Here is an 18,863-nt window from a genome sequence, read left to right on the forward strand (position 1 = left end):
TCATTTATTTATTACAGCTTTGGGGAAATCTCTACAGACTGACAGCAGGAAGAATGAGCATAGAGAAATAACTTGCAGACACCAGGAGCTTATTTTAAAATCCCAAAACACAGATACGGACTATGCAACCTGTCCAGTTTTCACCATCTTGCAGGGTCTTCTTGTGACTAATTTTATTAAGCACAATGCTCTCAGCAGAAAAAGCATTAAGTGACATAATAATCATCTACAGAGTCCTGAGTAAATCCTGTGATAAATGAGGCTGCTGGTAGTCTCAGAAAAGTGTGTATTGCCTCAGTTATTAATAGCCAAAACCTTCAGGAGAGCTTAAAACTTTCCAGATTGTCATCCAGTAGCTGGTGAGTCAGTCAGATGAGAGCTGAAACTTTCATTTTTCTTTGCTATTTAAGAAATCCGAACATTTAAAGATCAGAAAAGCTACCAGAGATCCTTTGGGATTAAAAGTTACCTTTCCTAAAGAAAAATAAAGTGTTGATAGAACCAACTGCTGCATAAAAAGCAGAAAAAGGAAAAAAGGAAAAGAGGAAGGATATGGCAGTGTACTTCTCACATTAATCCTTGGCAGTTTGAGGACAATTGGTTGTGTGTATTCCAGACAATGCCTGCACCATTAAGGCTGAGGCAGAAGTTTTCGATCTGCAAAGCTTTACTTTGAAATATAGGAATATTTGCTCTAATTACTTCCAAAGAACAGCAAACAGTAATTCAAAACGCAAGTTTTAATTTTTTTTTTCCTTAATTGAATGCTTTTCAAGCTGCTCATGGGTCTTCATTTTTCATCCTGCAGGAAATCAGGGATAATCTGGGGCCAGGTTTCACTACACTACTACTCCAAATGTCTGGAGGACTTCACTCCTTTCCAATCTTCATCTACAGAGTGTTTCAAAGTATTTTAGTGTCACAAAAATATGTTTGTTCCTCTTCCTGTGGTCTCTTACATTGTTTGTAGTCCCTCAAAACAGACTGTTCTGAAAAGCAAAGTTGATGCAGGGTGATGGTGATAATCCAAGGCCAAAAAACATAGAAACAATTGTCTGTTTAGCCCTGAACAACCCTCAAAGCAGACTGATGTTCAACAATGGTGTATCGTAATAGATGTGTAAGAAATAGATGTGCGCAATAACAAGTGTATACATTCACTGGTGGTGTACACATGGTATAGACACATTCTTCTTGGTTTATATTAGTTTGAGTTAAAACCTAATGCTAGACCTAATGCTGGATCAATTGTCATAGAATGGCCCAAGGCCTTACTTCAAAACCTGTTCACTTTCTAGTACTGATATTTAGGAACCTGACACTTTTCTCTATCAATGAAAGAAAACAACAGGCTATATTTACCTCAGGATTTTTATTATTTTTAATATGGAGAGAAAAAAAAAACACATTAATTTTTCTTTGAGCAATGTTCACTGTGTCTATTCATGAGATGCAAGAGAAGTAGCACCAAAGGAAGAGTTGCTAAAAGATGTATTTCCAGTCTGATCCTTCTCTTGAAGGTCAGTTTTCATTTCACTGTCATCTTTCAATTTTGGGTCAGATTTTTTTTCAAAACCCTATTTTTCAGAATTCCTGATTTGTAGGACTACTTTATATCTTGTTAACATCACTCAGTTGTGTATCTGTGAAATGTCAAGGATGTTTATTTTTGCTTAATGAGACAGCAGTTTCTGACCAGTTCTCTCTGGTCCCTCCCTTTGGTAGGGACCGGGGTCAAGTCTGCACCTGCATTGCACAGTAGCCCGTCTCACCCTCTGAGCAGCCCTCTGACCTCTCAGAGCTTGAGATGTCCCTTGCTGTAAGGATCCCAGACGCTCTCTTCTTCTCTAATATGCACATACCAGTATTCCTGGCTTTAAGCGTTTGGCTCAATCACAGCTGCTAAGCTTTCTTGGAAATTGAACCACAGTTTCATAATTCCAAGGCATGTGATCAGTTTTTCTTTCACACTGAAATGAGAAAACATGAGTTTCTGGTCTGCTGTAACGGAAATTCTATCACGCCTGCAGTAGTATGTTCCTTTTGTTCCCTAACTCAGAAGATGCAAGTACTGGAGACTACTGTGATTTGTGTGCTTCTCATTTGAGAATCACAGATTTATTCTAAATTATGTTCCGTACTTGAATCAATGAAAAATTTTTCATTTGTACCTAAGTGCAATTTGCATTTTTCTTTTCAAGTGTTATTCATTCCAGTATGACTAACACAACCTGGAAACCTGGAAGCCAAATGTTCTATTTACTCCAGTTTTCACACAGCCAATTTCAGAAAACCTTTTTTTAAAGAATGAGATCCACTTCTGGACATTTTCCCATGTCATCATGTTGCTAATGTTGATTAGTCTACCCTGTTACCTGTAGTAACGCATAACAACAGTGATCTCCCCCTGGCTGCAGTATTTTCAGTGTCTTGTGCCAGATTCATTTAATGCAGTGCACTGATAAATCGTACTCAGACTTTGTAGATGCTTTCATTTTTGGAACTGAATGCTATTTACTTTTTCAAGTTTGCTGACAAATGTTCAGATCCTCTACTGAAGACTGAAGACTTTTAGGCAGTCTCTCATTTCAGCTTCTTTATAAAAATCCTTCAGTTCAGGCATCATGATTTGATAACAGACACAGGTTGGCCTTTGATCCTGGATTTTTAAGCCATGGAACTGGAGATGTTTCATAAAAATCTATTGTTTTCTATATGAGCACTGAAACTCTGAAAGTCTTCAGTTTACTTGTTCTCCCAACCCAGTCTCACAAATGGTCCATGAAGTTTAAATTACCTGGGATAATCTTCCAAGCAGGGAGAGACATATAGTACTTTAGGTTGTTAGGCTTTACAAGCAAAAGTAAAGGCTGACATAAATGATGATCACTTTTCATATGCATTGCCAGTCAAATATGTAAACTTTATTCATTCATCTGTTCTCTCTAGTATATTATCTTTACATAAAAAAATGTTTTAAGTAACGTATTCCCTATTTATCCTTCAAATATAGAATCTCAGTAAATGCTTATGGCTCTAAAACACAAACAAAATGACTGAACTACCACTATAGAATGCCTGTTAATTGCCAAGGATCCCAGCAGGCTCTGCTCACTTTGTTAGTGATGATATATCTAGGAAATCCAACTTTCAACACCTTTGAATGATTTCTCTGCAGAAGAATTTTCATTGGAGAGCTGAGCATTAAGTCAGTCTTCATTTACAAGTTATGAATGCAAAATATACATATAGTTTTGTCTACATATTCTATGGGTAGTTCATAGGCAGTTCCATATAGATAGCTGAACTACTCTTAGAGAGATTACAAGATGGAGGAGAAGAGGATGAAGAGGATTCTGCAAAAAACAAGACATAGCAAGAGGAAATATATGTTCTCCATCTTGCAGAGGAAAGGAGATCTGGGGTCTAGGTCATTATTGAAGTATCTAACCTGTGACTTGATGAAAAATCTGAAACAGGTGTCTAGAAGAGACATCATTTGAATGTGGATTCACTTCAATTTATTATATTAATTATAAAACAATCTTTATATTTCAGGCTGTGCTGGACAAATATGCTTTCACAAGTTCCATCTGCCATCTTTCTGTGCATTTCTAATGTTTGCATTGGAGATTTTATTTGTAATCTCTTTGTTCAACAAACCTTTATTTTCCATCTCTTTCAATGCACATAAGGAAGAACTGCTTTTGTGGTGATTCATGAGTGCTGGGACCCACCCGTCTGGAGGCTGTTACTGAATGAGGGCCAAGAGCAGTCTTCAAGTCTGCAAACTTGGGTCAAAGTTCATGTTCAGTTTTGAGGACTATAATTAGCACAGCAGATTTAGACAGGAAGCTGCTCCCTTGAGACCTAATTTCAAGGCAATGAGGGGTGTACTCTTTCACCATGGCTATTGTGTGCTAGACCCTGTCTGCCCCACAGTAATGACAACGGAAGTACCCATTACTACACATTGTTGTGGCTTGGCTTCTGTTACAAAAGAAAGCATATCTTCTAATTATAATTCAGCATAAGACCAGAGGGAACTTCTGGTAAAGATGAAGATGCTATGCAGAGTTTTGCTACTTTTCTGTGTTTCAAAGATTTCTATATATGTGTGTATTGCAAGTGAGAATTATTTACATGGAGTAGAAAATTGATGTACTAGCATAGACACATTTCCAGTCCATGTGTAATTCTCAGTACTACTCCATTTTGGCTTTTTCAAGATGACCATATATGTTACAGGAATTAACTTAATAGCTGAAATATGTTTGCTATACTGTCAGATCACAGAGGGCTGCAGCATCTGAAGTTCAGAAACAGGACAAAATACACAGCGCAATTTGTCCCAGTGTAAAGAAATTGTATTGCTTCAAGGTTACTTCAAGGTTAATTTTGAAACACTGTTTTATGTATGACTTCTGTTCTGTTTTGCAAAGGTTGGGAATTTCCCAGAATACTTTCATACTGGAGGACGATCCATGACTTCCATGACTTTACTGAAAGCACATAGGGTACAAATAAGGTCATCTGAAGTAATTAGATTATAGATCTGTTTGCACGTATTACAAATAGTGAGCTAGTCTCCCTGCTTAGTCAATCTCAGAAGGAAATGTTTCTCATACTGAGGTGGATATTTAAAATAAATTAGCTAAATCCTCTCTCCCTATCTTTTTTTTTTTCTGTTGACTCTGGAATGTGGCTATCATTAGCTTTGCCCAGACATCTCAGCGTTTTTATGGTCAAACTAATTAACTGTGTCTGTCTTCCTCTCTCTCATGACAGTATTTTGCAAAAGGCATAAGATGAGATGAATTCATAGCTGTTAAGAATTCATGTGAAGGGATCATGATTTCATTAAAAAGCCAAAGACTTGTTTTTCTTCAAAACCCAAACCTTTAGCAAAGGTTTGCCTTTCTCTTTAAATAAAACTACTCTTCTAACTCTCACGGCTTGGTTGAAGAGGCAAAATCTATTTTAAAAAGCATGGAAGAAAAGATGAGAGCAGCTAGAAATTCTGAGTGCTGTGCAGTTTTAATGTCAGTCTTGTCCTGTGTATTTTTTAATGATAAGTGAAACTGAGATCGTTGGTGAAGAGCTGTCAGAGAAAGACTGTTTACTGTAGATGCTTCTTATCCATGTTTTCCTGGGATGCTGTGTTACTAAAGAGCAGCACTTGGAGCACAGACAACAATGCACTCCTTGGAGTCATATCTTTTTTTTTTCTCTGAGTATATGTGATATTTAGCCGTCTGTAACTTTATCTCTGGTTCCTGAGCAAATTACTGTGATTAATACTCAGAAATAAGAGCAATGAAATTCCAGCCAGGATATTGCAGGGAAAATTCATATTCAGCACACAGGAAAGAAAAAAAATACAGAAAAGATCTTCTAGAACAGCATGTCCATGGCATTTTAACAAATATAATTATTTACAGATGAATAACTTGCCTAAATAAATTGAAACCCAAGAACTATAAAGCTTCTCCATCTTATTCTCCATAAGCAATGACACCAAAACCAAAAACAGAACCAAAAATTAAAAGAGATCATAAAGGATTTGCCATTATCATTAGAAAAAATGCTGAAATACAAGGATGATTATATCCTTTCATAGTTTCAGTCTTCTGAACTACATGGACTTTCCATGTCATGACTAGGCTTGTATTTTTGCTATATTTCAGCATCCTTTATTTTGGAAGATGTCATCCACTTTAGTCCCTGTAAATGTCAGAAATGAGTGCTAGCAATAGGAGTTCTTGTTTCTAGCTTTGAGTCTACATCTCATCTCAGGCTGAAAGCTTCCACATAACTGGAGTGCTGTTGAGTGTATCCTTGTTGAATTTATCATGCTTGATAGATTAATGTTACTATTGTATCCTGCACTAACAGATGAGATGCCCTAAATCCCAGAATGCAAAATATTTCAGCACCACGATCTATATTGTGCGCTCACTCTGCACAAAGGAGGGCATCCTCCGTGAGAAGCAGCTGTTAAATATTTAAAGATGACAAGTTACATAAAAATTACATTTCACACATCAACATTTAGCCAACACAGTCCTTTATTGCAGCATAACAGACATTCCATCATCCCACCAACCATCTCAACCACGAGTCTTTTTTTTTTTTCATGAAGAGAAGGAAATATTTGGTAATCGTGGAAGGATGGTTAGCTCTGGAAGATGAACATAAATTCTCTGCATAGCAATCACAGCTTTTGGCCTTGTGAAACATCTGTGATATATATTTGGAGTGTAATTAACACATCCATTCTTTGCAAAGTAGCTTCTTTTTGTCTTATTTGTAAAAATATGTGCTTCTGCTAATATGAAATTACACTTCCTGATGAAAAGATATGGGTCTTAATAAAGATTTTCTGGCTTTTTTAGTGTGTGTTGGAAGTTGGAAAAGAAACTGTCATTTCTACAATAATAGACAATTAACCGTCTTTACACTCACTTGTTACAGAATCCCTTTATTCTTATTGTCTTTTTATGTGTGGGTGGAGGAAAGAAGTAAAACTATGTTCCCAAACTTTTTTTTAACACAATTTAGGATGGGAGAGGGACAGTAGCACAGCACTGAAACAGGATGTAATTTACAGATCCAAGCCTTCTTCCTTCTCACTGCCAGTAGGTTGCTCTCTGTCAGGAAGGGGGGTTGAGTAGTTCAAAAAGTTCAAAAACTAAGGTAAAAATCTTTTCAGTTCATCCTAACTCCTTGGTTATAGAGGAACTCTTCAGTCCCTGAGAGATCTCGTAAATACAACATGAGACATATGTTGTAATAGTTAAGCAATGTGAAATGAATTAGGGTTAAACTGGAAACCTTAATTGAGCATTCTTGTTACTTATCATGGTTTGCAGCCAAGCCAGCAATGTTATTTAAATATGAGGTTTGTCGATTTGATTCCATGACCTGTTTCTGAGAGGAGTAATGAGGTTTAAACACCAGAGAATGCTTCTTGCAGTTTGTAAAGAGTATGATGTATCTCAAATAGCATTTCCATTACATACTGTGATAATAACAGCCATTTCTTTATTTTTGGAGAGTTGCTGGGGTTTCCAGGGTTCTTTGGCCATTTATGGATATTGGTATGTTCTATAGCTCTAAGGGTGTGCTTAGTGAAGAGTCAGGTGAGTTATTTATGTGTGTTAGAGATGGATAGAGGCATACTGTTTGGATATTTCAACTTGGAAATGTTTACTGTGAATATTTTAGAGGGAGCAGATGCATGAAATCCTTTTTAGGCCTAAAGGACTGAACACAAAGAAATCAAGCATGAGAAGTGTAAGCCAGGGCCAAGACACTTCAGGCAACATTTGTGTTGTTAAACGTATCTATTACAGCCATTCAAGAAGCAAATGTGGGCTGACAGCCAAATGGTACAGAGAGCATGTATTCACATCATTCAGACTCATGCTTTCTGGGTGCCACACTGCAAAGTACTTGGCACTGGTCTCCTCTAGGCATCAGCTGCCAGGTGCCTTAAAAATATAATTACCCTTTTATGTTTGTTATTTTTGTTTAATTGATCCGAAAATTTGTGGACCACTGTATAACAGTCCCAGGGGTGTTTTGATGTCATGAGTTAGAGGATACAAACAGCATGCTTTGGAGGACAGCCTGTGCTAGAGGAGAAGAGAGTGGGGGAAGACACATACTCTTACCCATCTTGCTTGTTCGGAAGGGTTCCTGAGCTGAACTATCCTTTAACACACATTTTGTGTTGGATGGATAGCTAGTTCAATCCAAATCACAAGTAAGAATTAGTATTTAGGGAATGTGAATAATAACGGAGTAGACTTGAAAGTAAATTTTGGATGGTTGTGTATGACATTATGAACATATATCCTACGATTTGCTAAGAAAGTGTGTAAACAGAGATTGGGGTTAGTCAATAGATCATGCTGATCTATGATAGTGTTGTTTGTATTTTGTATCTTGCCAGGTGAAATCATCAACATAAGATAATAAATCTGGAATCAGTAAGTGGCCTCAGTAAGAAAAATATGTCACAGAAGGAGAACTTTGTGTTGATGACATGTTGCTTACAACTTTTTAAAATTATTTCCAATAAAAACTTTTTTAAAAACATTTTCAGGCCAAGATGCTTTTATGAAGATGTTGAAAATATTAAGGAAATACAGCCATGAGTTTGAGTTTCCTATACAAATGTTCAGTGTGCAATTATTTGAATGACTGTAGAAATCCCATCTCTATGTTTCCAGTACAGCTGGTGTCACTCAGATCACAAAGGATCAGCCAGGGGAGAAGAATGTGCCCTGCCGTGAGCAATCTCATCATCTCTAAAGGAATCCTCCACAGATTTCTGTGGCTTCCCAAGGGGTAAATTATTTTTCTCACCTCTAGTCACTGTGTTTTCTGCATTGCTTTCAGATCCGGTAGCTCACAACGTGCTCAGAAACAGCATAATGATGACACAGCTTAAGAACTGAGCAACACCAATATTTATGTTGAACTTGTCAAAACACAGGGAGAGAAATAAAGACACATCAGACTTCCTGAATAATTGTCGTCTTTTAGAGAAATGCAAAAAGAGCACTGCTGTCTGCTGGCCTTTGAAATTTGACTGCAAGGAAACTTAGCATCCTGAGATTTGTTTTCTTCTCTTTCTCTGTACAGAGTCTGCCCATATTCTTTGGAGTTGCATTTATCCTGGTATCATAGAATCATTAAAGTTGGAAAAGTACTGGATGTTGTGTCGAGGGACATGGTTTAGTGGGAGCTATTGGTAATAGGTGAATGGTTGGACTGGATGATCTTTTAGGTCTTTTCCAACCTTGGTGATTCTGTGATTCTGTGAAAAAACCTCTAAGATCATCTAGTTCAACCATCTACCTACCACCAGTATTGCCCACTAAACCATGTCCGTTAAGTACCATGTCTACATGTTCCTTGAACACCTCCAGGGACAGTGACTCCACCATCTCCCTGGCCAGCCCGTTCCAATGCTTGACTACTCTTTTGGAGAAGTTTTTCCTAATATTCAACCTGATATTCATTAAAAAAATCATAAAAAAAAAAAAAAACTTATTCATTAAAAAATCAGTGTTTTTCCTTCGTGATTGTTTCTCAAGAACATTCTGTGAGCCTGCTGCAATGTAGGGATATAAATCTGTGTCTGTATATGTACAGAGCCGGGGCCCCAAGTAAAAACACACTGGCGGTAATTCAGAGGCATAAGAGGGTGTAAAAAGGGAAAGACAAGATCTCTCTGTAAGCTCACCTGTGCTCACCGCATCAGCCTCAGCTCAGAGCGCATCTAAACACCTGGCTGCCTGTGGCCGACAGACACTTCCTGCCAGCGGTTAATATTAGCTTCAGCTAGGCTCTCTGCTGCGGTGTTGAAGATGTCATTGAAGCTGTGGTGTTAATACATAATGCAGGGACTGATGCAATATGTTCTGAGATTCCTTGCTTCCCACAAGAAAGGAGGAATTTAAGGGAGCAGCTGATTAAAAAAGCAAGCAAGCAAACAACATGTAGAAAATGAAAGCAAATTTATTCCCTCAGTGAAAAAACACACATGGGGAAATGTCTTATTTAAAAAAAATAGCACCATAAACCCAAGAGGCAATAAAGAAGTAAATTATGTTGTTACAAATCAAGCCTTTAGGCAGCTAATAGCATCAGATGTGTGATTGCAAATGGAAACTCTATTGAAGTCTTCTTAGGCATGGAAGAGGCTGCCCAGGGAAGTGGTGAAGTCACCATCCCTGGGGCTTTTCAAGAAAAGTGAAGATGTGGCACTGAAGGATGTGGTTAGTGGGCATGGTGGTGATGGGTCCATTTGATGGGTCCACAGCTGGATCAGATGGTCTAAGTGCTCTTTCCCACCTTAATGGTTCCATACTTCTGTGAATTTTCCTATAGAATTTTCTTATTGTTACCTATTCAAAGGACAAATAGAGAAGAAAAAGGTGAGAGTGGACACAGAAGTGATCAGCCTAATTCTCGCAGTAATCAAACTGCAGCCTTGTGTCCTGCCTTAACAACATTGTCAGTTAATGAATTGGACTATTCTTTTTTAAATTCCCTATTTACTTCTTTATTTGATGTTCACAGGTAAGTCTTTCTATACACTAGGGCATTCCTGCTAAAGTTTCAAACTCTTCTTATCATTTGTTCATTGCTATCTAGAAATAGCAGCAATGGAGTTTCCTTAAGCTTGATTTTTGTAACCAAAAATGCACTAAATAGAGAACACTAGGTGTCATCAGTAATAATAATTGCATTTTATTTATGATGTGAATGTATCAGATAATGGGGGAAAAAAAGAAAGAAAAAAAAAGGACAGTTTTAGTTAAAAGTCAATTTGGCAACTAAAGGCAACAAGAAGGAACAGTTTAGAAGTAAGAGTAACAAATGGATGGAAATATGTTTTGTGATTCCTCTCTCATTAAGCAATCTATAAATGAAGCTGAAGATATCAGATGCTATCCAGAGCTGGCAAGACCAAAGGCAGGAAAGAAGTGTGTTTTTCTAAGTGCATCAGGAACAAATCAAGTGCTAATAGTTGTTGAGGTGGCATGCTTCTAATCTGTGTTTGGGAGCAAGCAGGATGATACGTGATCATATGTAGGTGATAAACTGCTTTCTGAGCTTTTTGTGGTTCAGAAGGACATGAGAAAACTCTTTTTGAAGTCAGCAGGCTCAGATAACTTTGACACAGATACCTCCAAGCAAAGCTGATGCACTCTGGTTCCCTGATGTTTTCTTTTAATCTTACAATACTGGGGAAATTACAGATGACTGGAAAAAATGTTAATTCTGTGCCAGTATTTGCTGAAGAAAAACAAGACAATGCAAAGATAGGCTGAAAGCCAGCCAGCCATTTGTATGAAACAGAGACATATCCATAAATCAACAAAGAGGTTAAACACTGGGACTACAATTAATGACTATTAATGACATTTTAATGTGGAAACAGCTCTTATCTAATGAAACTGACATATTCATCTGCCAGTAAAATGAAGAGACTGTAAGTTTGGACATTCTCTAAATATTTTTCAAGGGCTTTTAGTACCACTAAATATTCTGAATAAAATACAAAATGTGCTTTGTACAACATCAAAGAATATTTTTGAATGGGTTAAAAGAATCACTTATCTATCATTTATTTATTTGTTTATTTATAAGTAGGCTTTATGAAGATAAATGTCTTGCAAAGAAATTTGTGTTGCACTGAAAGACTGGTGGCCAGCAGGGAGAGGGAGTTGATTGTCCCCCTCTACTCTGCCCTTTGGAAGCCCCATCTGGAGTATTGCGTGTAGGTCTACAACCTCCAATACAAAAAGGATGCAGAGCTGCTGGAGCAGGTCCAGAAGAGGGCCAAGAAGGTGATCAGAGGGCTGGAGCACCTCTCCTATGAAGACAGGTTGAGGGAGCTGGAGCTTGTTTAACTTGCACCCTTCCAGTACTTGAAGGGAGCTTATAAGCAAGAAGAGGAGTGAATTTTTACACAATCTAATAGTGATTGGGCAAGGGAGAATGGCTTTAAACTAAAAGAGGAGAAATAGATGTTAGCAATTTAAATTACACATTAGAAATATTTACTTAGAGGGTGGTGAGGCACCAGCAGAGGCTGCCCAGAGAAGCTGTGGTTGCCCCATCCCTGGATGCATTTCTAGCCAGGTTGGATGGGACCCTCGGCTGCCTGATCTGGCTGGTGTCAGTTCTACCCATGGCAGAGGTGTTGAAACTAGATGCTTTATGGTCCCATGGTGCCTGTTTGCAAGCAGTGGGGTGATATTTGTGACTTGCAATTCACCGGAAACAAGAAACATCATCTTCAGTTCTACTGATGGTGATGCACAAGGTGTATCTACGTTACCATACAAATATTTGAGATCTCACTGCATTACTTTGTGTAGGCATACCTTACTTTTTAAATAATGAATTATATGAATAATGGATTATGAAGCAGAATACATAAGACCTCCCTCATACTTTACTTCTTTTAACCCCCTCTCTCTCAGTTAGAAGTGGCAATACAGCATGTCAAGCAAGGTCCTAAGACCTCAGGGTATGCATATAACATTGCATATCCATCAGTGCAAAGTTCCTGCTAAAATTAAAAAAATAAGCAAACAAAATTACCATGCACTTCCATGGCAGAGTTTCTGCTGCATATTCCTGCAGAAGTCTGTGGGTGGGTTTGTCATCATGTAGTGCACATCTCTGTAAGGAATCTACATGTGACTAAACAAACCCAAGCTCCTTTTGTGGTCAGTGGAGAGCCTGTCAGTAGTGTAGGAGTTTAGGGGGTGGTTTGTCTCCTGAAATATATATCTATATGTGAGTGGATAAACTGAACCATAAGCTCCACTGACTCAACTGGATATAATGGAAGCCCAGACAGCCAGCTCAAGTCTAACTCCCATAATATCATTCGTGATTAATTCTACTTTTCGTGGTCTTACAGATCTCCTTTTAATGCTACTGCTGTAGGCATCGTACAGAGACAAACTGAATGTAGTAGAGCTGTGAGCTGTGTTGCTATGACTTATTTCATATGTTAAAGAAAACTAAATATATCTTCTTTTTTTAGGACAAAGCCAAACAAATAACTTCAAAACATGCAAAGGACTTCACCGCTTTATAAACTTTGGCCATGTTGAAAGAACAAGGGTTAGTCTTTCTGTATGGGAACTGCTGAGTCACGGCCTGAACCTCTGATTGATCACCTGAGGCGAGCCATGAGTCAGCCAGAGGAGCACAGGTGAAGGCAAACTCCTAGACCTATTTAAGAGCTGGCTACCAGTGGGGAAGGATCTTGTCTGGAGATCCCTCCTTCTGGTGTTTTGTGGTGAGCCCAGCATAAGGGTAAGCCTTCCATTTATTCTCTTTTGTTATCATAGTCCACTTCGCCTAACTCTCTTGTTTATTTTGTGATTGTAACATCTTGATATCCATTGATTATACATTTTCCATCATTGCACCATCTGTCTCAGATGAAAAGCTATTAAAAAATTAAACTTACCTTCAATACAGCTCTACCTGTCACTTGTTTCTTTCCCCTTTCTCCTCTTGTCTGACCATGGATTTGAGGAACGGCACTCAGAATTCCTGCCAACTGCACATGAAAATGTGGTGATGTAATATAATTTCCTCTCCATGTTCCATATGCACTAAGGCAGAGACTATGCAGATAAACTATATTTATGGTATAATCACAATATTTCCTAAAACAAAGCAATGTTTTACTGCTTATATCCAGTTCCAAGTCATTACTGCATCCTTCAAGCAGTATTTCCATAACCTCATGATTAGTAGGGTGAATGTGAAGGAGTGCTGCAAGAAATTACAATCGGAGTCACTTATATCATCACATTTCATTCATGTTTACCAAGAAAGAATATAGAAGTCACACAACCTGTGGTTGATCTGAGATATTCAGCTCTGCTACATTTGCTCAGGCATTGCTCTCTTCCAGTGGTGCAATTGGAAGTAGGCTTTATGTGGTTCCAAAGTGTGTGGTCACAAGCATATATGGGGGGAAAGCCTAAAGGTGTGTGAGTTTTGCTTCAAGTCCGAAGGACTACTTGGAAGAGGGTACTTTGCTGCTGTATCCAGTGTTGGTTCCTGTCAGCCACTCTGCAGTAGGTATGAAAATTGTGCAGCAAACAAAGAATAGACTGAGGATTTGGTATGCAAGTCTCTTCTGAGACTTTATCTTTCCTGCATGTGTAGACATAGATCAGATACACCCAATAATCACTTCCAGTTTTTAAAAAGGCAGAAGCAAACACTAGCAATTGCAACTTTGAGCCCACCTCAGTGTGAGCAGCTGGACTAAGGGATCTCATAAAATCTCTTTGAGTATTCTGTCTGATTTCAAGGGTTATGCCTTTCACGCGACAGAAACTACACTGTAAATGCCAGATTCTCCTGGGCACTCCAACTCTTTTATGTTACCCTGGAGAAACAGAGCAATTATGAATTGCTTTTGCGCGCTTTATGGCTGCTTTGTATCTTTGGGGTATTGCAAAGCATTTGATACATTTTCTCTTGCAAAGCCTAGGGCACACTAATGGTAGGTGTAAGAATAAATATTCTCACCTGGGAGAAGGCAATAGGAGCAATCATGATCAGAAAGCTTCTGGAGACCCCCAGTGCGCACTGAGGGGGAGTGGCAGTAGCATGCTGTTTGCTATAGGAGTGGGAGTATGCTTTATGGAATTTTCCAAATTATTTGCCAAATATCTCACTTCAGCTAAGAATGGGTACATAAATGCTACTGCTGCTGGGTGTGTGAGGACTTACACGTGTGGTTTAAGGGGTAAGATGTGGAAAAAACTTTCATCAGGGCTAGATTTGGAACTTAAATGCCCACTGTAACTCCTTGTTCCATGCTGTAATAGGATTTCATATTATCTAGTCAGCCTGCAGTCCAAGATCATGAAAAGTTCATTCATATGGAAGAGCTGTTTTATCACTCATGACAGTAAGTCAAACAGCAGATAATTTACTCCAGCATTTTCTTCACCGTGCTTCTCCACATGAAAGTACAGTGGAAACAGCTACCCTCAACATGCACATGCAGCTCCCTGGATTACTTACAGAGGAGAGGGCTGAAGAGAAATAGGCTTTGGGCTTGTTGTGCACATGTGCTGCCATTTTGACTTTCCCTGGAGCAGAATTTTAAAGAAAAGCTGGGAGAGATTCACATACATATCTGTGACCACTGAATATCTTATTTCTCTTCAGAATTCCAATGTCTCAATTTTTGGATACAGTGTGTAATTAAGGGATATTGAAAATGGAATGGAAAGGTGTTGTATTAGGTTGCTCTGAAAGTAATGCCTCCTATTTATATCCATGGAAACTACAACAGATACAAAGAGCACAACAACAGTACTTCATACAGTAAATTCTCAGCTACAGATCACTATTTTTAAGAATAGTCACCACCATTAGCTATGCATTTTCACCAGTGATGAACAAGAGCCTGCATGCTCCTTTCAAAAAATCTGTACCAGCAGAGATGACAACTTTGGCTGTCCAGAAATTGCTTTTCTTTCATGTTGCAGTCACCACTGCTGAAATGCACCACCGACCACCTCACTGTGCTGACATTCAGTGTTTGGTCTCCATAAATGTTCAACAAACATCAGTGAATACCAATGAGTGCCATTTTTTCTGTTGGAGGATATCAGTGACACATCTGTGCTTCATACACACTTCCATGCCAGTTGCAGTTTCATCAGACTGCCCCTCTGCTGTCATCTGTCACACAGCAATAAAATTTAATAGAACACTGGCAGGAAGGTTCAATCTTTGCTGTCATACCACCAACATCCACCTCAAATTTCGTAGATCAAAATAATAAAATGAAAGGTATTACTTTTGGACCAGCCCTTGTAATTTAACCCAGCATGGAAGTAAAGCATTGTACAGGCATTCATTCTAACCCCCTTAAGCAGGATGGGATAAGATGAAACTCGCAAGTTATTCTGTCTCACCCACCATCACTCTTCTCACTGGCAGTGAGCTGAAGGTTACTTGATTTAAGCACTGGTGTGCAATGATGATCAACATTTTTTTCTCCTAAATCCAAAACATCATGTCATACCAGCCTCTATGAAGAAAATTAACTCTATCCTACATGAAACCAGGACAAGAGGGTCAAAGGTTTTGCCATTTGATAGCATAACTCTTTCTTAGGCATCTGCTTCTTCAACTCTATGCAACTCTGAGACTGTTCTTCATTTTACTCACAGAAATGATGATCCTACAGCATTTTCTTCTTTATAACTTTACCCTGGTAAAATCCTGTTGGTAGATGATCCTGGTTCACCATTCCTCAGACCAGAGGTGAAACACAGCCTGTGCTGGTAACAGCTTGCAAATTGCATACGTCAGACAAATGGTCCATGAGGGTATGCAAGAAATGGATCTAGGTCAATTTACTAAGGTTGCAGATTAAAGATTTGCTGGAGCATGTAGGGCCAAAATCATAAAGCTTAAAGCACAAGATGACACACAACTAGCAAGGGACTTCAGTAGTAACAAAGAGTGTTCCATTAATATTTCAGAAGAGAGGAAAACCGAGGCAGAAGCTGGTCCTCCGCTGAGTGGTAAAGGAAAGCTAATGATGCCTAGGGGCTGAAGAGATTAATGCCTTTCACATGTCAGTCTTCACTAAAACTGCCATGAGCCAATGACTGATACATTAACACCCATGAGTGGACAGGATTCAGCCTACAGTAAGCAAAAGGCAAGCTAAGGGAATTCTTTGGGAAGACTGTTTTTGTTCAAATCAGAGAGCTGGTTTGAGCCAGCTACCCATTGTCTTGAAGAAAACATGGGGATTAAGAGAGAGAAAAGGGTGGGCAAAGGTCTGTTAATGCAGAGGGAAATGAAGAGCCAATGAATTGGTCAACCTTCAACACCTAAAAACTTATTGATACAAACAGCAGAACAAACCATTTCTGAACGCTTTGAAGATCAGAAGTTTAGCAACACCAAGCATATGTAGGCTAAAAATAAATCATGGTTAAAAGAACACTGGGTCTGAGATAGATCTTGAGGACATGAGAGACAGTATCATAGAAGATTATGAAGTTGCTGTGATGTGATTTGGTAAGACTTACTTACTGGGGTAAGAATTTTGTCACTGTATCATATGAAATTTTCTCATTTCAGATGGTAATTTAGCCCAGATTAAATCCTGTACTGTGGATGGCTTTTTTATGGGAGAGTTATCTTCAGTGGGATTTGTGAGAGAAGTCCTTTGATTCGATACAGTAAGTCCTCAAAGTCTTCAGTCTGCAATATCCAAAGTCAAGCAGAATTTTTCTGGACTTTGAGTCGAAAGACTTTCCCCTTGTCAAGTAAGAACTAGGTATTATGACAGCATTAGGGCAGAAAATTACTCTGTGGAACATGGGGAAGTTTTCCTTTTTGGCATCTCACAGTGCTATTAACGGCAAATTGAATTCCAACTTTGTATGATGGGTGCAACCATCACAGTACAACTTTTGTTGTACTGTTGTACAACAGTACAACAAAAATATGTTTTTCAGGGCTGGGGGATGTACAAGCCATATTTTCAACTTTCCTTTTTTTAAACAAAATAAACACGCTGGCTACAATTTTTGCCAATTGTGAGGGACACAAGGTTTATATTCTCTATAGTACTTAAGAACAGGAATATATGATGCAGCTTCAGGAGCATTGTGGATCCCAAGTGAAGATCTAGTCCCCATTCTTTCCTCACTTCCATGCTGTGACCGTCTCATCCAGATTCCCTTCAGGAAGCTTATCTTGGCTGAATGTGTGCAGCCTAGCAGTTACTTTTGAACTCAACAATTTTAAGCTTGATTGCAGGACTGAAGCCATGTTAAAGGGAAAGAAGTACTGCCAGACCCTGTGAACCCATTTTATTACTTGAAGTAAGAAGAAAAGCATCTGCTGTTTCCTTAGGTCTGATTGAATGTTCCCAGGCCTGGAAGGAAGCTGTTTGCAGCCATGGGGGAACTGCCTGCTTCCTGCTCTTGGATCAAGGCAGCCTCAGCTCTTGGGCCTCACTCAATCCTTCTAGGTGCGTGGGCTTACAGCCTTCTTCCAGGGCAACTCGTTCTACTTCTTTCCCTCGTGTCAAGTGCAAGTCTTTATCATCACATCTGCTCCAAAATGCTGACAGGAGGAACAAATTAGCCTAGAAGGAAATAATGATTCCTCTATGTGGTCCCCTTAAGTCCAGAAGAGGATGATGTTTTGCTACGAGGCAAGGACTGAGCAAGATGAACACTGACTACAAGCAGCAGAGCTAAGGGAAGTGTCCTGCTCAGACACATTACTTCCCATGCCCTGTTCCCTTTTTTCACTTCGGGACTATGTATATTGGGTTGGCAAACTATAGTTCTCCAAAGGAAATCAGAAAGCAAAGCCACAGTGCTCCTAGTTTTGTAAAACTGATAATGATAACTGTGGTCAACACTCTTCAGGAGATGAAATGTACTTTATTATTTCATTATGACCTTAGTAAACTGTTTCAGCAATTATTAGCAGTAATAAAGGCACATGCCTCCTGAGTGCTCTACATAGGCCTTCTGCTGAAGTCTTCTCTAAAATTACCAATGCTGGACATTTATTTTCATTCACCTTTCTGAAATGGAACCACTACAGATACACTGGAAGGAGTCTCAGTCTTGACCCTTTGAGAGAGTTAAGAATTTGTGAGGGATTTGCTATTTTAGTTCCTAAAGTGATAGTGTGAAAGTAGATACTTTTGTTTTCACCTGTTTTGCTTTTATAACCAAGAATGAATTCAGGAAAAATATTGATGTAGGCTGGGAGGAAAGAAGACTTAAAGTACAGCTTGCAAGAAAAAAAAAAAAAAAGATGAGAACTTGAGAACATGTGGACTGCCTGTGCCTGAAGTTATTTCTGTGAGCACTACATGAATAAAGCTGTTTTCCCTGCAGATTTGTGTCTGGTAGCTGACTGCTAACTTAATCTTAAGTTGTTTTCCTGCAGTTGTTTCTCTGAGATGTCTCAGCTGTGTGGTTTCTCTGGCTTCTATTAGTGTATGAGTAAAGACTCTACTGTTCCCAAACATTGAATACTGCTGCCTACAGCCTCTCTCTTCTTCCTCCATGCTTCTTTTCACAAAATGCATAGGAATGTGGTCGTGTTTGAGAAATCCATCAAATTTGGCTTGATTTTGGCCAAAAGGCTCAAAAAATTACTGTGAAGGGAAACAGACAGACATGAACATGTATTAAATGATTGCATAAACTCAGTTTCCCCAGGAAACAGGGATTGAAAGCTGCTCTGTATAAAGAGAAATATTTACCAACCAAATACCAAAGGAAACTTTGAATAAA

At 38.8% G+C, this 18,863-nt stretch overlaps 1 protein-coding gene across 1 annotated transcript in view; it reads left to right on the plus strand.

Moving 5' to 3' along the window:
• Window positions 1–12,740, plus strand: part of TG (thyroglobulin) — a 162,251-nt gene extending 149,511 nt beyond the window's left edge. The window contains exons 48-49 of the mRNA XM_042868995.1: window positions 8,238–8,355; window positions 12,581–12,740. Of these exons, the coding sequence (XP_042724929.1) occupies window positions 8,238–8,355; window positions 12,581–12,599 (137 nt within the window). The 3' untranslated portion in view covers window positions 12,600–12,740. The remainder of the gene's footprint in view (window positions 1–8,237; window positions 8,356–12,580) is intronic.
• The last annotated feature ends 6,123 nt before the right edge of the window (window positions 12,741–18,863 follow it).

The sequence above is a fragment of the Lagopus leucura genome, unplaced genomic scaffold, assembly GCF_019238085.1.
Source record: "Lagopus leucura isolate 7727_CA_CO unplaced genomic scaffold, USGS_WTPT01 Super-Scaffold_100002, whole genome shotgun sequence".
Lineage (NCBI taxonomy): Eukaryota > Metazoa > Chordata > Aves > Galliformes > Phasianidae > Lagopus > Lagopus leucura.